Raw genomic sequence first — 24,012 nt, 5'->3', positions numbered from 1 at the left:
AGGCAGCCACCTGTGTCCCTACGGGATAAGGTATTTAGCATAGGGGTGGGCAAAATAGGGCCTGCAGGCCGAATCCGGCCTACCAGGCACTTTCATCCGGCCCGTGGCACCCACCAATGACTTGTATCCTGTCTAGCCCTTCTGACCACGAGGGTGGGAGCGAGGCACCCACATATAACCACCCCTTAGGGTTACCATCTCTCCAATTTCAAAAAAGAAGACACTTGTGGGAGGGAGAGGGAGGAGAGGGGGAAGCTGTATCTAATTATGTAGGGGGCAGTAATATGCACCCCCCCCCCCCGCCAGTGTCCCACACTCCCAACCTGCAATCCTCTGTTCCCTCCCAGTCCCAGCCCCTCACTCCTGACCTGGAGACCCTGTTCCCCGCAGCCCATGAATGTACACACACACGCACCTATCAGCAGCTGCCAGGGCCCCACACGCAGAGCACATAATCTCCTGACAGCCATTCAGCTTGCTCCTCTGCCCCCAGCCCAAAGCAAAAGCAGAGGCAAAGCAAAAACCAGGACATTTGATTGCATTTTAAAAAATCTCCCCAGTTGGAGGACAAGGGGCCGGACGTGTGGTAACCCTACCCTATTGTGCCTCACTTCCACCCTCGTAGGTGGAAGGGCCTGGCCAGCATGGAGCTTCTGGGTGAAGCTGCTGCTGCCACTGCTGCAGCCACTGCAGCACCCGCTTGGCCTCCCTGGCATCCCGCACGCTCCAGGCAACAGGCAGGGAGGTGGCAGGGGAGGGGGCAGGGGCAAGCTTCAGCTGGTGGGGAGCATGGAGTGTGGGGCTAGGGCTGGCGGCAGAACAGAGCCTGTGTCCAGGGGGGCGGCAGCAGTGTGGCACTCGGGTGGGCAGGGCGTAGGTGTGAGGAAGGGTGGGGGGCGTGGGCCCCCCCATATACTTCCTCCATGATGTGCAGCCTCCGCAGGCAATGGCAGCAGCAGCAGGCAGGGGACACTGGTGCCTGGTGCGTGTGGCTCCAGCCAGTGATGCACGTGGGGGCAAGCAGCACAATTTGCCCACCCTGCCTCTGTTATGGGGAGCTCCCCACTGCGCACATGGAGCTCCTGCACTCATGTACCACTGGAGGGAAGCTCCACATGCTGGAGACAGGTGTCTTTGCTACTCCCTGTTGTGCAGGTCCTGGGACCCCGCAGGGAAGCAGGAGCCAGGACTCCCAGACTCCACCCCCCCACACACCCTCCCCACACAATATTCAAGACTAAGACTTTATTTTTGGGTTATTATGCAATCACCTCTATATATAGTAGCAAACACAAATCATGACAAAAATATTTTTTGGAATAAACTTAAAATATGGTATAGTAGGTGTTTGACTTTTAGTGTATGACTTAGTCTTTTTCTGGTTCTAAGATGACAACCCTCCTCTCCCAAATGGAGTATTACTGGGGTGCCAGGGGAGGGACTTCTGGTCATGGGTTAGAGGGCGGGACTTGTGGTCTCAAGATGGCAATCAGGGGTCAGGGCACCTGTCAAAGGCCGAGGCTACCCATGTGGCCCTTGACAGCTCACCAAACCTGGTCAAGCAGCCCTCTAGCCAAAATAATTGCTTGCGCTTGAGTTAGCAAAGTTTACAGATTTGTTGGAATCTGACAGGCTGCACCATAAGCACTTCTGCTAGACCTTGAACTTGTGAGCTCTAGGCTGTCAACCAGGCAGCATAATGCCCATGCCACCCCAGACCCTCAGAGCTCACCTCGAGTAGCCCGGGAGACAGCAGCTGCTGTGTCAGCAGTGCCTGGGCTTGTGTTAGGTGCGCCTAGCAAATCCCCTTGGCCCCACACTGTGTTGCTCAGTCAGCTGGAGGGGTATACTGGAGAAAGAAGGGGCAGACAGGTCAGTAGAGGCAGGGAACATGCCAGGAAGAAGACATGTGCAGCAGATCTGTAAGGGGTATCAGAACCAGGGCTGCTTTCCTCAGGCTGGATACAGTAAGAATCACCCACTGCATCATTCACTTGTATCTGAACAAGAGCTCCAGAAGAAGCTGGCAAATCAAAACAGCAGCACACTCCCCCAAGGGCAGAGCAGGCACCCAGGGAGGGGACTACAATGTTCTGTTCTCTATGCTCTGCAATTGCCTCAATTCTGCCCATAGGCAATTCACTTCCCAGCTCTGTGCCTCAGTTTCCCTGTTTGCACATGGAGGAGGGGCTTGCTGATCCCTCTTCATTGAGGGCTGCCAGCTTATGGGGGCTGTAGTGGCCAGAAGGCAAAGGGCAGAGTGCTTGAAGCTTTGCTGAGCCCAGGATGGTCACTGAGAATTAAGCTTTGCCCAGTCCTTGTGCCCTGTGCACACCTGAGCCCAGCAACTGGATGGAGCAGGCAGTTTAAGGGTCCCGAGTGCCTGCCCCAGTGCTGCTCTCAGGCTCTCAGACTGGGGCATGTGCTCAGGAGAGCTCTGCCCACATGCTGGGCCCAAGGGAGGGGAGGGGTGTGGGGGCAGGGTTTGACTATCAGTGATGGCCTGGGCACAGCAGGGAGGTAGTACAGACCGGCCCATTGTGCCAGAAGGCTTTCAGCAGACTTGCACTGACTACCTGAGAGGGACTTTCCAGGGGGCTGCTCCACCCTGGCTGGAAGCAGGTCAGCTTTGCATTATCATAAGATGAAACCGGCAGGTCACCTGGGTAGCCGCTGAGGACAGCAAGAGGCATTTCCTGCCTTGAGGTGCCCTTCCTTGTTCCCTCGGCCACCACTCCCTGCCTTTGCTTTCTGTCCCACAGGGCCAAATCTGACATCCTCATTTTCCAGCACTCTGACTTCAGGAAGTTGCCTCCCAGGGCAGAGGAAGTGGATGGTCCCAGTGCCGAGCCTGGACCCAGCCCCAGGCAGCACAAGAAAGCCAAGAAAAGGAAGAGCATGTCTGATCTTACTGCCTCCGCAGGCAGTGCAGCAGGAGCTCTGTCCTCAGACACCCCAGGCACAGACAGTAAGTGCAGGCAATGTCACCACAGCCACAGGGCCGGGGCCTGGGCTTGGGCAGAGGAAGAAAGCACACGTTAGTCTCAGTTACGCCTCCCAGTGCCTGGCTGTGCCTTTTCAGGTACTGCCCATGCCAGTGTAAGCTGCTGCTAGAGGCACAGTTGGTTGGTCCACAGCAAAAGAAAGAGACCTGCCACTGCTGCCAGCTAAGGCAGCAGCTCAGGTCAGCGGAGGAAGGTTGTGGTTTTGGTGCAGAAGGGCAAGGCTCCAGGCTGGGCTCCCCAGCGCTGGCGAGTGTCAGTTCAAGTCCAGGTAGCTGTTGCCCCCTGACTGCATGGTCCTTGCAGGGCCTGACTACATGCATGCCTGACTCTAATGAGCAGTACCGTGGACACCATGTCCTCCTAGAAATGGACCCTCTGCAGTTGGGAGAAGTCCTGCTTACCATTGAGCATATGGGCAGGAACCCACCAAGATACTGGGGGCCAAACCCAGGGGCCAGATTCTGCTTACGCCCCTTCCCCATGTCCTTCCCTCACCATCCCATCCTGCAACTGAGAGAAGGCTTCCCTGCTCTCTGGAGGGGAGCGGGGTCAGACCCAGAGACGCTGCTTCCACATCTCCACTCCAGAGGGAGGAGTGGAGCCTTCTGCCCCTCTACTGCTGTCACTACCACAATGGGGGAAGCTTGGGGCTACTGAGGGGAGTAAGAGACTGCCCAGCTGGGGGAATTATACTGCAGGAGCCCCAATTGCCTCCCTCCTGCAGGGCACCATGGCAGAGATCCCCAGCTCCAGGGAGGGAATCATGTGTCCAAGCCTACTCCCTATCTCCTCAGGACTGGCATTATTATTGTATGTCTTACAGTAGCACCAAAAGACCTGGCCCCATTGTACCCCATGCTGCACAGGCACAGTGAGAGACAGCCCCCACATAGAGGGTCTAATGAGACGAGATAGACACAAGGTGTGGAGGGCAGGACAGTCGTGCCCACTGTGAGGACAGAGGCTTGCCTGGGGTCACTCAGGCATCTGTGGGAACTCCCCCCAGGCCCTCTGAGGCCTCAGCACAAGCCATCACCTCCTCAAGATGTCTGCTCTATTCCTGGCTCTGATAGTGATTTGTGGGGAACTTGGGGCATATTCCTGTGCCCGCTGTACCTCCGTTTCCCCCTCTGTGGCTCAGGGCTGACAGCCCCTAGGCCCTGCTGCCTGCTGAGGCACTGCTACACCCTGCTGGTAAAACCCAGAGACAGGGTGGGACAGTGTCACAGAGCTGCTGTTACACCTGCCCCAGGGAGACCACAGCGCCTGCGACCCTTATACCAGTACATCAACTATGACAACCCGGAGATGAACATGCTGTCGGAGGAGGAGGGGGACACACCAGAGACAGCTGCCCCAGGAGAGGCTACCACAGGGGTGGGGAAGGCAACAGCCAACGTGCTGGAGGGATCTGGACAAACAGGTAATGGAGAAGGAGCTGAGACGGGGCTGTCAGAGATGTGGCAACTGGCATGGGAGCTGTCTGCCCAGAGTCTATAACGGGGTGGGAGGGACAGAAAGAGGGAGGGCAGAGCCTGAGGGGAATAGAGAGAGGAAGAGAGATGCCCCAGCACCAAAAACTGATGAGTGCCCATGAGCAGCTGTGTGCATGGCGTGTGCCTGTGCAGTCACCACCCCCGCATGTACATTCGGCCACACCAAAAGGCTGTCTTCAGCTGCGTGTGTGCATGTAAGTGCCAATGGGCACCAAACACCTGCCTTAGATGCCTGGGAGGCTCCTACCTGGAGAGGACTGGCAAAATCCCTCCGGCTTTGGTGGAAGCAGAGTAAGTGCTGAGTCCAGGGCAGCTGGAGAGAGCCTGATTGTTCAGCACTGGTTGGCACTGAAGAGTCAGCAGCTAGACAAGCTGTGGGCTAAGACAGCTTGGATACTGATCGGGGCCAGGCCTGGACCAGGCAGCTCCTATGATCACCATCCATAGCTCTGCCATGGGGACTTGCATTGTGCAGCACAGGGGGCTGTGACAAAGTCAGGCAAGCACTGTCCCTAGCCTGTCACAGGAGAATTGAAGGCACAGGATGGTGAAGAGACTTGCCTGTGGTGATAAGAAGGCCAGCAGCAGAGCTGGGAACAGACACCAGGCCTCCTATTCCCAGCCCAGAGGCTGGGGACTGCCCCATCCTGTCCCCCTCTGTACTGTGGACTCAGTGGTAGGTAGGTACGAGCAGGTGGCTGAGGACTGACCCTCAGTCAAGAAAGAGGGCGGACTGCCAGCTGGGCTGCATGTGACACAGCTGGGTGTAGCTGCCTGTGGCAATGGAAGGTGGCACTGCAGTTCCCAGAGCTATGGCAATATTGTGGGCAGTAGTGGCGGAGGTGCCCTGGGCACAGCAAGCATGTAGGTCTGTTTTCTGCCCTTGTCAAGTAGCCCAAGATGTCTTGGGCTGAGCTCAGCTGTGTCAAAGAAGGAGCCCAGAGCTCTGTGCCACGGCCCTGTTTCACAGCATCTGTGCCTCGGTGTTCCCCTCTGTGAACACTCACGCACTTTCCCACAGAGTAGCAGGGGCTGATGCATGAGCAACGCCAGGATGAACCCGAAGGCGCAGAGCTGCTTCTGGCTGAGTCACACCCAGGACAGATGCCCTCCCAGCACTGTCATTGCTGCTGGGTGGAGCTCTTTCCCAGGAGTGGAGCTGGACCGTGGCTTCTATCACCATAAGCATCACTGTGCCCTGGCTGCTTCTGGGAGCATAGCCTGCTGCTTAGGGGGAGCTTAGGGCAAGGCCTGTGCCCAGGCTCTAGACAGGAAATATGCCCAGCAAGCTTTGCCTGCCTGGAAGCCCTGGTGGGCTGAGCTGAGCTGTATTTCCCCAGCCTGGTCCTCCACACTGGAGGGACTACTCTTGTCCCAGACACTCAGATCTGCCATGCTCCATTTGCTCCCTCCCACCACTGCCCTGAGCTGGTCTTCCTGGAGGTCTGCTCTGCAAACCATGGGGTGACAAAGACACATATGGCAGAATAAGCTACAAAACTCAAGAAGGGACATCTTCAGTGCCTACAGTAGCTCAACAGCTCCTGCTTGTCCCTACGAGCCCTGCCTTGGCATCGCATAGATAAAACTGAGAGGAGGGGCTAAGCACCCCCCTGGCCACAGGCTGCTCTGCATGGCAGAGCAGAGCTGTCCTTTAAACATCTGCAAAGTCCAGTGGCTTGAGCCAGCAGGTCCAAGATGACCTGGGTCAGTGTCTGTGCAGCCTCAGCTAGGAAAAGCAGCACTGTGCCATTAGCTTTTGTTCTCAGCTGTAGCTTTGCCACAGCTCTGGCTCTGCTCCAGCTCCAGCTCCAGCTGCTCAGGCCTGACCTGAGTCTGACACTATTTCAAATTCAGCAGCAGCCTGCAGTGGAGTCTTTTCCCTCACAGTTGCTGGGGACCAGCCATAAATTAGTTAAGACAAGAGAGGAAGAGGGTGCCCAGGCACAGCTCAAACTACCCTTTCTGCAACCAAAGGCAGCAAGACACCAGCTGCCTCATATCCCAGTCCCTCCCCATTAGCTTAGAAAGCTGCAGATCATCAGGGCTCTAATACCTGCTGCCAAATGACTCCTAGGTGGCAGGACAAATTCCATACAGGAGACCTACTTGGCACAGGATACAGCTGAGCCTGTCCCATCACCTTGCTACATGTGTCCCATCCACACTTGCCAAGAACCAGGATCAGCTAATTCCAGCTGATTGACTACACCAAGTAGACAGACCACACCAAACATCTGCCTGTCTCATCAATCATCACAGATGGTGGGAGGCCTGAACAGACCTTTCTCAGAAGAGGGAGTCTTTCTGTTCACCCTTCTGGCCACCAACTGGTGCAAACAAGCATCTCCCTCCCCATTTCCCCCACATGTAGGAAGCACAATGATGTAAGCTCAGCTGTCCATGTCAGCACAGATTCTTCCCCCTCTTCCCATTACAGGTGAGAAGGGCAGTAACCCAGCAATCTGCTCCCTGGGAACTCCAGCCCCATCTGAGGTGGACAAGTCAACTCAAGTTGCCATCAATAAGATGCTCAGTGTCTGTGCAGCTCACCTGGTGCCTCCACTCTCACCGCAGCATAATTGCACAGACTGAGGTTTCCCACTGTGCTGGCTCAGCATAAAACAAACATGGGACGGGCTGTTGTCTGGCGCTAGAGCAAATGCTTTAGGAAGCTGGCTGAGTACTCCTAGTAAAAGCTCCTTTTCTTTATAAAATGCCAGGGCATCTTCCCACCCCTGCTCATTGTGGCTGGAGCTGAGGATTTACATTCATGCCCTCATCACTCATTTATGAAATAAAGGAAGCTTGTAAAAGTGCTGACTGCATAGTGCCTGGAGGTACAGACTAATGGATGGACAGTGCTGAGGTACAAGGCAGCCATTCAGTTAAGTGCTGTCATGCCTGCAAGACAATAGAGGCTGAGGTTGAGAGTAGCTCATTCCAAACACTTCACATTAAAATTGAGAAAGGGAAGATAGAAAGTGCATTGTCTGAAGCCTGAATGCACCCCTGTAGCTGCCTGAATTTGTGCCTGGAGCAGGACTCAGCACAGCTTATTACATTATTGGGGAAATCAAGCTCTTCAGCCCAAGCAAAACTTGGCCAAGGACTCCCACAGCCCCAGCATTACTATTTGTCAGGAGACAGTCTCAGAGATGCAATAGCATGTTGCTTATGGGAGCAGTGATGGCCCTTCGTGAATAGCAGAGGGGTGGGATACTTCATGTTTGGAAAAGGGAGGCAAGGGGCTGCAGAGGGAATCTCCCAGTGACAGAACGTGGTAGAGTCACACATCAGGTTAGGGGAATCATCTCTCCCTAGAGAGCTGCCCCCAAGAGATGAGAGTCCAAATACCATCTCTAGCCTAAAGTTAACCAGCTCACATTTCTCCTCTTTTCTCACTCCTGTTGTTTGTTCCTACCTCCCTGGAGTCTTTCCTGTCCTTCTGGGATCATTGGAACATACCTGGAAGGGGTTTTGGTGCCCATCTCTTATGCCCGCACAAGAAGCACTGTGGTCTTTAAGCTTCCCCACCCTACTCTACATTTATACCTTTTGTTGCACAAGGCAATCTTGACATATTTAAGCCTTGTCAGTTCAAGAATTATCTTCCAAACAGGCATAAACCTAGCAGGAAATACGCCAAAAAGGTCACCCCTGTATAAACACACCTGCTTTGGGTAAGCTCTGCAGGTCCTGTCTTTAAGTCACACCATGACACCAACCAAGATCAGAGCCCCATTGCACTAGGTATTGTACAAAGAGAGACAGACACGGTGCAAGTATACATGCCGTTAAGACCATGGGATAAACTCCAGCAGTTTGTGCCAGAGTCAGCTGCTCCCAGGCACAGTGCATGCATGTGTGCCTGTGACCACAGCAGTTTGAGCTGGGGTGGAGCAGCCATGTGCTGGCAGCAGGCTGCGGGGGGTCAGCCCCTGGCTCTCAGTGGCAGCACCAGCAAGCATCAGGGCCAGCTGGGACACAAGAGAACTGAAACTGTGGAGCCATACGGCTGACTCACTCTCCACTCCTGCCTAGGTTGCTGCCAGCCCAAAGCTGTTCTGCCCTGGCTCAAACTACTGCAGTCCTGGTCATCATCTACACATGCGTTTCTGCACAGTAAATGACTCTGCTGCAAGATAGTAGTGTCAGGGACAGTACTATCTGACAGTGGAGTTAATTAACTTACTGTGCTTTAGTACTGGCGTATGTGTAGATTGTGATGCTTTACTGCAGAACTAATTGGTCAACTCTGCAGTAAAGCACACATGTAGATGCACCCACAGTCTCCCATCTGCTTACTTCCTCCCATAATTGGTGAGCTCACTTTCTTGGAAGGCCTAAGATCAACTCACGCTTGCTCACAAGGTTATCCACACAGATAAATTTATTGAGGTTTTGCAGAGCCCCAAATTACACAGAGGGTCAAGTTACACTAATGCAGTAGCTAAAGTTGACGTTTCATGACAGTCTTAAACACAAATTGATCTACAGCCAACAGAGACCATTACAATTCAGCCAGGTATGAACTGTTTTAATGAAGAGTTCATATGCTTCACAACGGTCCTAATTAAATATAAAAAATGCCAGTAAAAACCATTGAGCTAAATAAATACAGTAGCAATCCATCCCCCATTTACAGATCACACAAATGGTAAACAGATGTAGATCAGATCATTTGGAAACAGATTCGAGCTACACTTTAGCATTCAAAGCAAGGCCTAAAATACAACAAGCCAGAGTGCAGAGGAGGTTAAACAAGTCACTGCCAGTCCTGCCACACTCCACTGCAGTACTGCCTGCTTGAAAGGTATAAGGATTAAACTCTCATGTTAAGTTAGCCCTTGCTGTGCGGTGCCATGCCACAGATGGATCACAGGCCTCGGGAGTGACACCAGATACTGCAGGCAGGGAGATGCAAGTCACAAGAGCTGCTGCTGAAGGACCCCTACAGGAGACCTCCAATGAAAGGTGCACAGCTTCCTTTGCCTTTGGCTGATCCAGAGCTCTCAATTAATAGGCATTGGTATGGAAAAGGCAGGCTTAGATCAGTTCAGGGGCTGCGCCTCCAGCATTACAAAGCACTAAGTGTGAAGAGCATAGTCCTGGAAAGGAAGTATGGGTTAAAAAATCCTGCTTGCCTCTCCCCTCTACACACACACAGTATAGTAGTCTGATTCATGACATAGGAGCCTGATGTACCACATGAAAATCACTGAACTTTCCTACTGCTTTTTGCAATCCATTCTCAAGGCTTTAACCGCTCTCCCCAACATCAGTGCTGAATAGTTTCATTAGGAAGGGGATGGCAACCTTTTAACCATGAAAGGTTCTGGGCTTTCCCAGAAACCCAGTCATGGCTTATCCTAGAGCAAGGGTCAGCAACTTTTTAAAGCAGGAGGCCATTAGGCTGCCACTCCTCTCTGGAGAGGCCAAGCCACCTGCTGCAGCCTCTGCTGTGTGCTGCCAATCCTTCTCCCCAGTGACAAATTTAAGTGACAGGGAGCTGCAATAGGCAAGGAGGGGGCAGCAGGGGTAGTACTGCTAGGGGCTTGGCAGCAGGGTGTGAAGCAGAGAAGGGGGGAGATACCAGGGCAAGCTGTGTGCTGCTGATCCCCCATGCCACTGCAGGCCAGATCCAGCCTGCAGGCCATAAGTTACCCAGCCCTGCCCCAAAGCAAGGTATAGAACCTAGTGCCCTGTTCTACATTAGGTGCTTGAGACACCCTCAGCTTTTGGGAAGGAAATACAGAAGCCCAAGCTAACGTTCTGGCATGTAGGCAAGAGGAATCAATATGCAAGTGTTCCTAAATATGCAGTGTTTTGCCCTATTTAAGCCTTCCTAGTGACTGGAATCTGCAGAATGATGCCATATGGATATAGGGAACTGTACAAACCCTCTACAGTCAGGGGCCAGTGGATAGGGGAATAGGGAGCATGAAGCTTCACTGGGGAAAGCAACCAGTAAGGCAGGGAAGTATTGGATGCAGACCTTAATATCACAGGAAGGACTTACCTGGATGCTGCCTTGTAAACTACACACAGAGGTGGACTGAGGGAAGGCAAGACCAGGCAGTGTCATAACCGAACACTTTTTAATAGACAGATTCTCCTGGGAAGGGAAAATTTCTGGCTTAGCCAGTACGCTGGGCAATTCAGACAGCCACAGGCCTGCAGGACCTGGCAAGCTCACCAAGTACAACAGGGTGTTGGATTCTTGCCAAAGCAAAAATACTACAGGTCCACCTGGCCCATTCAAATCAGTCAGCACGACTGATGCGATCATGAGCTGAGTAGGATGGGACCTGGGGGAGGAGAGAAAAACCTCTGAGAACCTGTAAGCCAGTTTGACAACCCTGAGCTCCCAGAAGCTTGCTGTAGAATTCAAGGGAAGACTAGCAGTACTTGGACACACTGGAGTGAAGGGGGAGAGGGGAACCTTTTTCAGAGAGAAGTGGAAGCATCAACTCCAGAGTAATGTACTAAAGCTGCAAAAACAATGTTCACCTTGGCTAAGACTTCTGAATGAAGTAGAGACCTGAGAGTCAGTGTGTACCAAGCGTCCAGTGTCACCTTGTGAACCTCTATGACCCTGATCCTTTCCTTAATGCCTGGGAGATGTGGGACTTTGTCCTGCTCATTTCTAGAGATGATATAGGGCTAATGAGATTGGAAAAGGTTGTCTGGCTTCAAGTTGCTCAGTCCTAACTCAAACTTGGCAATAGTAAATGGGCACATGGCCCCATTGGAATGGGTAGGACAGAGCGGGCCAACCACCCCAGCCCTTCAGGAGAGGGGCACAGGAACAGCCTTTTCAGACTTTCCCTTCTAGCTTTTCCTGGGAAGGCACTCCTCTTTTTCCTCCTTCACTAGTTCCTTTTGCTCTGAAGTTCTGTAGGAAGATAAGCAAAAGATGCTGCTGCTTCCAGCAATGTAGTTGGAGATGGGGAAACCCACCAGGAAGACAAGTAAGTGGCCATGGAAATGCTTTGCCTCTAGTGATATTGACCAACCATTTGTACATGCTACCAGCAGCTACATTCGGACAGGAAGTCCTTGCTAAGTTTCATATCTATTCAGAAAGTAGGTGAAAGGGATAAGAATTCAGACTTACATATCTGACAGCATATTTCTCAGATCTCTCTACATTATGAAGTTCTTGAACTGGACTGGGGGTTGGACTAAATGAGCTCCTGAAGTCCCTTCCAACTCTTAACTTTCTATGACTCTATGGACTGAATAAACCCAGCTTGCTAAACACACTTGTGTTATTTTTTTAATGAAAGCTCATTTAAACTTATTTAAAGCAAAAAGGCCTTAGGTGTTTTCTATACATAGATTTATTACAGATTAACTACGTGTGTGAATGCTTATTTCGCATTTGGCATTAACAGCTGCAGCTCTGGAGTTTCACAAGCTCTGGTGCCTTTGGATTTGTCTAAATAGGAAAATGAATCCAGAATACAGCAGAGGTAGAATTAATCCACTAAATGCAATAAGCTACACCAGGGGGGAAAAATTAATAACCATAGCTGTATTCTAGAACGAGAGCATCCACACAGCTAATCTGGGACACATATTCCACTTAACATTTAAACTCCACCATATTCTGGATCATTTTCATATTTAGACACATGATAAGGTGTCAAATTTCAGCCTGGAAAAAGTGCGAGTTGCTGCTACCAACTTCCAATCTGAATGAGAACTATTCAAACCATGCCTGATAAAGAATAAACTTTTGTTCAAAAACCTATAAAAATCCGTTTGCTTTCTCACCAGCAGAGGTTGCTACAGAGCAATGATTTACAGAATTAAATAGAACATGCTAGTTATTCTGTAGTCATTACTCTAGGGCACATATCCTGAATAAACATTATAACTGCACGTCCAGGTTGGCTATCCTGCATGCAGCCAAAAGCAGAGAAAACTTCCCTAAATAGGACCAGGCTTTGCTAAGCTGGCCGGTGCATTCTTTTGAAAAACTCTTTTACTATTCAATAGCAAAACTGTACACTAGGTTAAAAAGGCAACTCTTTGTTGTTTTTAACTATTTCCTTTACTTGCAATTCTTTTAATGAGAATTACAGAACCCAAATACAACGCAATTCCTATTAGAGAACATGCAGCACACATTCCTGAAAGTAGTGCCATGAAAGCAGTTTTCCCATTTTCCCCACGGGACATAATGCTTCATTTGCAATGGAATATCAATTGCCAAAAGTACAAGTTAAGAAAATGGGTGTTAGATAATTCTCTTTCACCTTGCTTTCTGGGCCCTTTCCTTTTTCTCAACCGATCCTTGCATTGGTTAAATTTAGAGAAGACTGTATAGGTGAAAGTAACCCACTTGACATAATGTCACGTTCTTTTAGTTTATCTTGAAAATAGAAAGACTACAATTAAACAGAAACCATCAGGTAACTGGTGCTATGCTTTGGATTTTCTATTTGAACACATTAATAAAGGCCTGAAACAGTGAGGAATTATGTTTAAATAGCCCAGATGATGGCTTCAAATGCAGAGCTGCTCTTTCATTAAGGAGCAGAACTGGACATCTCTAATGGAGTTTAGGGATGATTTTGATGGTTCAAATACATCTAACTGGACAGTGAAATACTGTTAGACCTTCAAGGACAAAGCTGCTGTTATAGCTTGTTTACATGCAGCTAACTATAAATAGACTGAAGGCTCAACAGATAAAATAAAAGATGTAGTTCTGGAGGGTAAATGATATAAGAAACAAAGTTTCTATTCGGTATCTTCTAATTAAAATGATTGTCTCCCTAAATGAAAATAGATTTCCTAAGACCACAGCACAGTTCATTTTCCTTCTGATGCATTTGAAACCGAAATGGAATCTAATACGCATTCAATTTAAGCATTCTTAAGTCTAGTGGAAACAATGGGGGGGACTGCAAGCCAACTGGGTGGCTCATCCAAGCTACATGCAATTAGTGTCTGCAAAGAAAGAAAACAGTGTCTCCTGACACAGCAAGACATCACATATGCTAGTAGCCCAGAAAAACAGTTCAACACCACCTCAACTTTAAAATGACATATCAGCAAACCTTTAACATGTCAGAAGCACACAGGATTATTTAGATTCATGAACTGAACAGTGAATTCAGTTTGGACAAAGAATGTGGCATTTTTCCTTCTCACCTATTTTTCCACTGAAGGCTGCATGAAGGTAGAGAGGAAGCAGAGAACCCATTAGTTGCAAGGGGAGATACATAAAGCAGGGCAGGAATGGTGTGATTATATTAAAGCTGCTCTCTAGCTTCATGGCCTAAGGAAAATGACATGTGAAAGTGCACAATCCCAGTGAAGAGCAAGGGAACAACAGGGAAAGAGAGATGAGACTGGAATTCTCTCTAATTTAATATACCTACAAACATGATGAGATGTAACAACTCTATGATTAGTCCCTTTTCCTGATCTTTCTAAGGAACCTCTTCCCTTTTCATATTCTATTTACTAATCTGGCAGAAGGTAGGGCAGTGTAGCCTTATAAACTAACTGGCTCAAAGAAGCATGAGGTTTCATAGCAAGATACCTAGCATCTGCCAAAGTAAGTTGTTGACTATGAAAGCTCAAGCCTTTCTGAACCAGTTAGTGCCTATGGTGCCACTCTACCCTGCCTTCTGCTCGACTTCAGACTAACACAACATAGCAGCACAAAGACAGATGTTTCTTAACAACTAACTGGCCATCTCCTTGGACATCTCTGCAATGTAACAACTAAGCGCTGTTCACTGTCATGAAATGCAACACTGCAAACAAGTCTATACTGGCAATTTGAAAATAGTAACTTCCTAGGGCCATGCCACATGTTCAAATTAAAGCTAGATAGAAACCAGCTATAAAGTTGTTACACATTTTTAAGCACTTTGTAGCTGGTTGACTCTTTTTATAGCTGGATAACCATTTTTATGGCTAGGTAATTATTTTGCATGTGACCAGTCTAAATTTATTGCACGATTTACCAGTTTAATTATCTAACATATGTAATGTGTGGGGGTGCACTGATATATCGGTGGGTTGGCTAATAGAGCAGCACTGATAAAAGGAGAAACTACATTATCGGCTCTTGGCTTTTTTTGGTCATTATAGCCAACAATTACAGCCGTGTGCCTGGAGCACCCTGGTAAGCACAGTCCAGTCCCCATGCCCTGTTGCTAGCCTGAGCCTGCGGCAGACTACGGTCCCAGCAAGCGGCAGGAAGGGAAGGGGGTGCCAGGGAGCAGTCATAGGGCACCATGCTCAGCAACAAAGGGACTGTTATGTTCCCATGACATCATGCATGCAGCCTGAGCGCTAGAGATGCCACGGAGATGTTGGGCTGCGCATGGGTGGGGTATGGTACCGTGTGAGGGCCATTCTACTCCACTGGGCACTGGGTGCCTTTGCAAAAGTGGATTCTCCCCAATTGTTGCAGGAGCTCGGTTGTGTGGAGGTCACCAGCACTGAGGCAGTGGCGTGCTCTGGGGCTCCAAACATGCTCGGCACCTCTGTGCACATGAGGGTCTGCCTGGTGCACCTATGATGGCAGCACAGGCTGCGCAGGGAGCAGGGCTGCGGATAGAAGCCGTGGGAAAGGAGGCAATGTATGTGGGAATAAGGTGGTCACCACCTTCTTTGTTGAGGGCCAGCACAGGCAGGAGGCATGTGTGCATGCTTACGTGTGTTATAAATGCAAAATAAACAAAAAAAGGTTTATTTATGGCAGTAATTTAAAATGGCTTGCACTATTACCAAATATTGGATTGGCATCAGCTGACATGGCTGGTTAATCATCAGCTATCTGTATCAGCCAAGAAAATCTTTATTGGTGCATCCCTGGTAATGTGTGGGGGAGGAGGCCCTGCCCTACAGAACTGAGGCGGGAAGGGAGAAGAGTGCATTTTGTCTTTAAAAACAAGCAAGCAAACTGCAAGAAGGAATGCCGTCAACAAACACAACAGTTATTTCTGTAGAAATAAAAGGAGACACTTCAGAAGGGAAGGGTTTATGAAACATATGTTTGCATGTTAGTGCTTTACATAAATATACAGGGTTAAAATCTAGTGGGAAAACAATAAAGACATTCAAGTAAACAAAATGCATTTAATTAAAATGTTGTTACCCCTTCTTAATGACAGCTTAACCAAAAGACATTACTGGAACGGAGTCAAATTCTACTCAAGATCTGCCAGCAGCAAAAAATTTCCCTTAATACAAATAAAGGGGTGTGGGAGCACAGGAGGTAATATCCAGTCTACATCATTAAAAAGCTTAGACGCTGAAGATCATCACTACCTTAACAGTTCAGTCACCACTATTTAGCTTGCAGGGTTTGTGTACTGTGCTGGCGAAGGGATCACTGAAGTATGGCAAAGAAATAGTTATTATTTTTTTTCATCCACCTTTAAATTCCTGGAAGGTTAATCTCTGTCACATCAATAAACATATGTGATATTAAGCAACCAATATACACTACCTGACAAGTCAGTGAGGACTTTAGTAAAGAACACAGGGCTGAAAACATTTCAGAATAAATTTGGCATGTGTACTGCCTGGTAGCGAACACAATTCACAACTGCTCTTGGAGTAGGAAGATGTAGAGATTTTAGAAAAGATGATGGGAGATATTACTTTTCCAAGTATCTGGTATGAAAGAACAGCATTCATGTGAATGGAACAATAGCCAACATAACCACAGCACTCCAAAACCTGACAGACTGCAGAGACTAGCAACAGAAAATCCACAGGATATTTTTAAATGTGGATACCAATTTAAATTAAATCTGAAAAAAAGCTCAACACACTAGCTATGTGAGGAACACTAAGCCTGAGCTTTATTTTTCCCTTTCTGAAGCTCAAATTTTGTGAAGAACAGATTTGCCACAACAGTACACTTCTCTATCAAACCATTTTACAAGCAAAGGAATAAATCTAAAAAAAAAAAAATAATCTGTAAACAGTCCTATTAGAGAGGACAAGGACTGGTGAGTTGGACAGGTTTCCTGGGCTTGCTCACGTTAAAACTGTTAAAATAACTGAATTCTGTGCAACAGGGATCGTGTCCCATCTGTCAGTAATAAAATGGCAAAGATTCCATGCCTCACTTTAGTTACTGCAAGTGCAAAGGGCAATTCAAGTTTTGCCAACAGTCCCCAAAACAGAATTTGAGCTCTAAAAAACAAAAACATTTAAAAATAAAACTCTTCAAAGGAGTTTAAAACAGAACAATCTGCCAGAGAACAGTTTCATTAGAGCAAGACATATTTCACCCACAAGCATGAAACCCCCCCAAATATTAAATAAGAATCTACATATCTTGAAAACGGAGAAACTTTTACAGCTACAGCTGGACATTTTCAATGATTCCACCTTCCAAAATAGCTACCATGAATGTTTCCATTTATAGGTTATTCCTTTGAAGTGCCTCACAAAGGTTTTGATTGGCATCTGGTTCCTCAGTCATCACTTCCACAGTTTCCCACTCCCCAGACCTGCTGGATTTCTTTATGGCATCTACTACACTTTGCGTATAGAGTCCATCTTCAAAAGAGGCTGCCATAGAGACTGGTTTGTGATCCCATGTCCAACGGTCTTCCTGGTCTTGGAAAGACTGTCGCAATGCCTGCACCATATATACCATTCCTTTCAGATAGAGCAATGGGATGTCTTTAAAGCCCTTTTCCAGAAGGCCTGCATTGATGGCCAGAGAATCTGTAAAGAGCAGTTCCTCCTGAAGTGCTGTATTCTTCTGCCCATACAAGTCTGTCCCACGAGCAATAAGGCGACCTGCGGACCCAACAATCATAACTTCATGAACAAATGATCCTGGCATGTTAAAGTTGAGAGTCACAGTGCTACAGACACCACCACTCATAAGCATCTGAAAGAAGCAAAAGTCATCACTAGTGACGTGACGGATTCCACTTATAGCTGCATTCTGCTTCACAAATGTTTTAAGCAAGCCATGGACTTTCTCAGCCTTCCTGCTGGTTAGATGAGATAAAAGGTCTATAATGTAGGTGCCCATGGTGTGCAGTCCACCTCCTCCCATTAGCTCATCACAGATCCAGTTATACTTATGACTAAGCAGGCTTCCCCAGTACACACGTACATCACAGATCATCACATTGCCTATGTAATGTTCTTCTATTAACTGCTTCATTTTGACAAAGGCAGGCAAGAAACGGAGGACATTGCCAACAATGCTCATGAGCTTGGGGTAATATCTGGCAGCTGTAACCATTCTGAAGGCATCCACAGAAGTAGCAGCTTTCTCGCAAATCACGTTCTTTCCTATCCCTGCAGGCAAAATAAAATATTCAATGAACATGAAGCGAGGAAGTTGAACAATTCCAGGCAATGGCAAGGGCAGGTTCTCGAAGCCAGGCTACTCTGGCACTGCTTGAGAAGTCAGGGTCAAGGTAAGGTAACACATGCAGCAGGAGACAACAGGAGCTTCAACTGTAGCATTCAATCATGACAATACTACCTTGTAGGCAACATGGCTATACAGCTATGCTTAACTAATCAAATATCATTTTTTTAAAAATTAGCCAGCATTTTAATATGCTGACTATTTTGTTTAGAAGTATTTGCCAAGATGAAACATACAGCATATTCTCAAGGATCACCAGATATTATTTCATGTGCTTCATGATTCTCAGACCTAACAAAACTTTAGGACCAAGCTAAGGCTGTAAAGTCAACTGCCAGGGGAAAAGGGAGGAGTGAGGTTGAAACCTGCTGGACTACTGCAGTTATAAAAGGTTCTGAAGCTGGTTTGAAAACCAGGCAATTCCAAGTTACGGGTAAACTAAAAAGAAAAAAGAAAAAGCCTTAGAAAAGTATTAAGTTTACACAAATAACCCGAGCTCTGCTCTGGAAACTCCCTACTGTCTTGTGTATTAGCCATTATGCAGCATCATGTCTGTAATAGTGATCTCTCTCTGGGTTTTATTCTTCAATCTACACCAAAAGGTTGAGACCTTTTGGCCCCAGTTCACAGGTTGGATCCCATACAGGGTCAGTGCCTGGATTGGGCCCTGCACTGCCTTGGTCCAGCATGCCCAACTTGGCATGGAGCACCATGATATTGGGCCCAAGGGGCTCTCCACAGGTCTGAAAATTTAGCAGCAGGAAACCAGGCAGGCAACTAACACTGTCGCTACTTCCATATCACCGATTTTTCAGGGTCTACAGGGTTCCTGCAAACTGGATGACATGGCTCTGCAGCAGTGTTTCCCAACCTTTTCCAGCCCAAAGCACACTTAAGGTAACACAAATTTCCGCAGCACACCTGTTAAGGCATTCCCCATCCTCATAGCTATTGTAGCTCATTGCCACGGCAAAATTCCGTGGCACACCTGTTCACTTTTGGCAGCACACTTTTATGGCGTGGCACGCTGGTTGGGAAACACTGCTCTTCAGGCCAGATCTGGCCTCTGGGCCAGGGGCAAGCAATTCTGAGCTATACAATACATAGGGTTATAGTCTGTCTTTTTCACTTCGGAAAATGGGGTTCTTGGTGGTCTCTGCCTTACTGGAACATGTTTTGCTGAAGATATGACTGAAGGGGACATGTGTATCTTAACATGTATCTGGAGAAAAGACCTGTAGTGATCACTGTACTCTGCAGAGAGGGGAAGATTTTAGGGGTGCACCAATAAACATTTTGGGGGCTGATACTGATAACCAATTTTTAAGGAGGCATATTGGCCGATACCAGTCCAATTTCTGATACAGCTGAGTCCACCTGGTAAGTTTGTTGTGGTGAAGGGGGAGAGGGAGGGAAGGGGCATGGGGCGGCATATCAATGCCCCCCACGGTGAGGGAGGGAGGGAGGTTGGGGTAGGCACTGCCTAGCCAGGGCAGGGCGGGGTGGGTGCCAGGCAGAGCCACAGCTTATCTGGTGGGCACAGGGAGGGGGTACAGCTCCAGCTGCTGCACATCGCTTGTCCAGCGGCTCAACCAAAGGCATGTGCCCCTGGATCTGCGCAAGGCAAGGCCGAGTGGCGGGAGCACCAGTGGGACGAGCCACCGGACAAGCTGCGCACAGTGGCAGGAGCTGCTCCTTGCCCTTCCCACAGCCCCAGACAAGCTGCAGCTCTGTCCTGTGCCTGCCCTGCCCTGGCTAGGCAGCACCTACCTTAGCCCCAGCCCGACTCCCTCCCTGACCACATGGGGTGTTGATCTACCCCCACATGCCCCTTCCCTCTCTCCTCCCCTTCCACCACACCAGACTTACCAGCTGGACATAGCTCTCCAAGCTGCTGGGCTCGCGCTCCTTGCTGCCTGTGTGCTCCACTGTGGCTGCGCGCATCCATGAGCATTTATCGGCCAAATTATTGGCCACTTCAGGTTGATTTCCAATATAGTCAATTTCTTTATATCGGTGCCAATCTGATATTGGACTGATGTATTGGTGCACCCCTGGAAGATTTTATTTTTATTTGTTGTAAAATGTAGACAACAGTGGGCATATACTAGTTAGTTTATGACCTCCCCACCCACTTCCTCACAGGCTGCAAGAAGCAAAAGAATTGTATATTTACTTTGTTAACCAGGGGTAGGCAACGTTTTTTGGCTGGAGTGCTGAAAAAAACCACAATGTTTACCTTGGAAGGTGCCGGAGCGCCGCAATGCCAGAAAAACAAAACGAGGACAGGGGGTACATGGCAGGATGCACTGCAGATTAGTATAGTTAATCATCATGAATGTTGCCCTTTTTTAAGGTAAATACCAGCTTTTCTAAAAATTGTAAACCTAGCGACAATAAATAAAACTTCTGATACTCCCTTTGATCTTGTGTATTTGTTTTGTTCAGTTCCCCCCACAACAGCCCCCCAGCCCTGCTTGTGCCCCTTATCCCCCACCCAAAGCCCTTGCCCCAGCCCTGCTCGTGCTCCTTGCCTCTCACCCAAAGTCCCTGCCCTCCACCCCTACTGGATAGGGCCCCCAGCTGCCAGGGCTATGGGGCCAGGGACCCAGGTCCACAGCTCCCTGCCTTCCCCCTACCTAGCTGCTCTGTGCGCAGCTGCTCTGGGTCACACACGCTGTGCTCCCGGCCCTGCTGCCCTCCCCTGGGCCCTCTGGAGTGCAGCGTCTGTGACCCACAGTGGCAGCACACAGTAGGGCTGCACAGGGAAGCTGCCTGCTGCTGCAAGCTCCATGCTAGCTGGGTCACACTTCCCCTGTGTGCACAGGAGCAGCATGGGCAGCACACAGGGTTGTGCCCCTTGCTGCTGGCCCCGCCTGCAGGGGAAGTGTGGCCAGGGCAGCGGGAAGCTCAGAGCTGCAGGAAGCTTTTGTGTGCTTCCCACTGTGCCCTGCCATGCCGGGTTGCACATGCTGCTCTGCAGAAGCAGCAGAGAGGGCAGCACAATGGGGAGGATCGCCGGCACCTGCTGCCTCCCTGGAGCCCAGGGCTGGGAGGCAGCTAGGGCTGGGTCCTGGAGACAGCAGCTGTTTGCATCTTTCCGGCTGCAGCCAGCCCAGGCTCCGGGGTAGCTGCTGCCAGCCATGGTGTCCGGGCTGCTTGCAGAGGGGCTTACAGCCTCTCAGCCACCTGCTGGGAGTAGCCTGGGCTCCCAGCTAGCAGCAGCTGCCTAGACCACAGGCTGGCAGTAGTGCACCGAGGAAAATGGCCTCACATGCCATGCTTGGCATGTGTCAGGGGTTGCCGACCCTAATGTAAATAATACTTCTAACAGGGAGGACCAGCAGCAGTTAATGGAAGGGAAGTGGTTTGTCATGAGCACTCTTTACACTTTGTTGCACCTAGAATAATGGAGTTGGGCACATGGGTGCTGGACAAGAGGATTGCAGAGGCAGAGAACTGGATTGCGCAGGTTTTAGGCTCCACGTTTTAGAAAGGATGTGGAGAAGTTAGAGAGGGTTCAGAGGTGTTAGACAAAAATGATGAAGGGTTTGGAAGGTGAAACATGAGGAGAGGTTGAAGGAAACAGACATGTTCAGCTTGCAGAGAAGGTGATTAAGATGGGATGTGATAGCAGTCTTCAAATACCTGAAGGGCTGCCATAAAGAAGAGAGAGAACACCTTTTCTCCCTTGCTGCAGACAGCAGGACATGGATCAATGGTTTGAAGCTGCAGTAAAGTAGGTTTAGATGGGATATGAGGAACATTTTTTTTTCTGTTAAAACAGTGAGGCAGCAGAATAGACTGCCCAGGAAGCTGTGGATGCTCCATCAGTCGAGGTGTTCAAGAAAAGGTTGGATAAGTATTAACCAGGGATGACTTAGGGCAGGGCTGTCCAACTGGCAGCCCCCAAGAAGTTAAGTCATTGGCTTCCAACCTCAGGGCATGACCCAAATCAGGGTTGCGAGGGGTCCTCAGTAGGGTTGTGAAGGGCCCACACACATGTGCACACTTGTGCATGTGGTGCAGGAGCGGTGGGTGGGTGGGGTGGGGCCACTGTGCACAAAGGGGTAGCAGCAAAAAAGGGTTGGAAACCACCAGGTTAAGTTGTGGCTCCCAGACTCCTGCCTGGCTGCCAATCCCCCAATCACTCTGGCTGCAACTGCAGCAAGAGTCTCTATGCTCTCCCCACCTCTCCTGGCTGATGCTTTCTGCCTCTGTCCCAGGGGTGTCTTGCAGCATGGCAAGTGGCACAAGGAGCTGAGGGTGAGTCTGGGGCCATGCGTGGGGTACAATGATGGTGGGGCTGTATCCAAGAGCATACACTGCAGTGTGGGGAGGGAAGGGGATGGGAAGTGTCTATGTGACCAGGCAGCCTATGGCTAGTCTGGTGCAGCCTACATGGTATGTGGTTGCCAGAGGCTAAGAAGTTGGACAGCTCTGATTTTGGAGAAACCATGCCTGGAGCACTCCGTAAAGAGCAACAGTCAGAAGCTCAGGAGCCACCAGCTGATCCTTTCGTGTAGCTTGCTGAGAAATATGAGAAGAGCTCTAGAATCTGAAGCAAGTGGTTACTGCAGAGTAGCATACACCATAACAGGAGAATGAACAACTACTCTACAGTCTGGCTTACTTATGGTAGAAGATTAAAAGAGCTGGGATAAGTTTATGGAGAAGATACAGGAAGGGGAGTTCTGACTGTCCAGTTAGAGCAGGAGTGGACAAAATACGGCCCATGGGCCGGATCTGGCCCACCAGGCCATTTTATCCAGTCCACAGGGCCCCTTAAAAAATTAGAAAATCAATTATTATCTTCCTGTGGCTGCCTGTCAAAGGTGACAAGGCACTAGTGGCAGCAGGACCCAGGAGCAGACGGCAGTAGGACCCAGTGGCAGCAGCAGCAAGGCCCACCCCACGTTGCCCCACCCCTAACTCCCAGCCAAAGCTTCTGCCTACATGCTTCTAGCCTGGGACCCTGGGGCTGTTCCCCACCCCTCTGCCCGAGAGTGAAGACTCAGATAAGAATGGGCGGAGCAGGGGGGAGGATCGTTGATGCAGCAGGAGTGCAAACCACGCAGTTCCCAGCTGGCTCCTGCTGCATCGTGCAGTCCTGGTCATGTAGCCATGAACTGCATGCTGCCGGACTGGTGGGTGGTCAGCTGGGGGAAGGGAGGAGGGGCAGGCAGGGGGGCAGAGGCAGCATGGGGGAATGAAGGGAAGGGGCAGGGGAAAGGCAGCAGCAGCAGGAGCAAAGCAGAAAGTGGCAGTGGGTAGGAGAGCAGGGCCCCAGAGCCAGGGCCAGCAGCAGCAGGAGCCATCTGGGAACCGTGGAGGCTTGGCTGGCTCTTGTGTTCTGTGGTCCGTGTTGCAGCTGGGAACCATGCACTGCACTGGCCAGCTCCGTGCCATGCTGCACAGTTCTCAGCTTCAAAGCCAGGATGGCAGAACATAGCAAGAATCCTGGAGTTGTAGCAGGGAACCACGAGGTGCGACATGAAACCAGCCAGGCACCTCCTGGCACCATACAGCTCCCAGCAGTGTGGCACTGAGCCAACCTGGCCTGTCCCCTCCAGACACCATGCCATACCCAGCTGCAATGCCCAGGACCTGTGCAGCACGGCACGCAGCTGGCTGGACCAGTCCTGCAGAATGTGGTTCCTAGCTGTAACACCAGGACCCGCACAGAGCCAGCCCAGTCCAATGGCAGGCTAGTGCCAGGAGCCATGGGGAGCCTCAAGCCATAAGGCTGGGCTGGCTCACAGGACTCCTGGCACTCTAGCTGGGACCTGCATATGGAGGCACAGAGCCAGAGTCCCACGAGCCCCATGTTGCAGCTGGGAAGCACATGGTGCCCTTCCCCAAAACCCCACATCCACACATGCTGACACATACACAACCCTCCACAAACCCCATACCCACCCACCCACACTCCACATACACACCCAACCACAGCAACCCCCCAAAAAACCATACCCACCCACCCATACCCCGCTACACATGCCCCCACAGCCTCCCACAATGTACAAAAGTAAGACTTCATTTTGAGCTATTATGTAATCACCTCTGTAGACAACAAAACACACACAAATCATGACAAAAGTATTTTTTGTAATAAAATTAAAATATG

At 49.7% G+C, this 24,012-nt stretch overlaps 2 protein-coding genes and 1 long non-coding RNA gene across 3 annotated transcripts in view; 2 read left to right on the top strand and 1 right to left on the bottom strand.

The window, feature by feature from the left end:
* The first annotated feature begins 1,346 nt into the window (after positions 1 to 1,346).
* On the top strand, positions 1,347 to 7,806 carry CUNH16orf86 (chromosome unknown C16orf86 homolog). Its single transcript, XM_019535535.1, has 3 exons — positions 1,347 to 2,968; positions 4,258 to 4,428; positions 6,942 to 7,806. Exons 1-3 carry the CDS (start codon positions 2,899 to 2,901, stop codon positions 7,094 to 7,096), a joined length of 396 nt encoding a protein of 131 aa, XP_019391080.1. The 5' UTR covers positions 1,347 to 2,898; the 3' UTR covers positions 7,097 to 7,806.
* A 2,100-nt stretch (positions 7,807 to 9,906) lies between these two features.
* LOC109310423 lies at positions 9,907 to 22,930 on the top strand. The gene is made up of 3 exons (XR_002101200.1): positions 9,907 to 9,989; positions 20,685 to 20,688; positions 22,920 to 22,930. It is a non-coding gene; the product is annotated as an uncharacterized LOC109310423 (long non-coding RNA).
* GFOD2 (glucose-fructose oxidoreductase domain containing 2) overlaps positions 15,500 to 24,012 on the bottom strand; it is a 67,629-nt gene continuing 59,116 nt past the window's right edge. Inside the window, exon 3 of the mRNA XM_019535534.1 lies at positions 15,500 to 17,809. Coding sequence (XP_019391079.1) covers positions 16,911 to 17,809 — 899 coding nt within the window. The 3' untranslated portion in view covers positions 15,500 to 16,910. The remainder of the gene's footprint in view (positions 17,810 to 24,012) is intronic.

This window comes from Crocodylus porosus, unplaced genomic scaffold (genome assembly GCF_001723895.1).
Source record: "Crocodylus porosus isolate Cpor-Errol unplaced genomic scaffold, CroPor_comp1, whole genome shotgun sequence".
NCBI lineage: Eukaryota > Metazoa > Chordata > Crocodylia > Crocodylidae > Crocodylus > Crocodylus porosus.
This window is presented reverse-complemented; position numbering and strand designations above follow the sequence as displayed.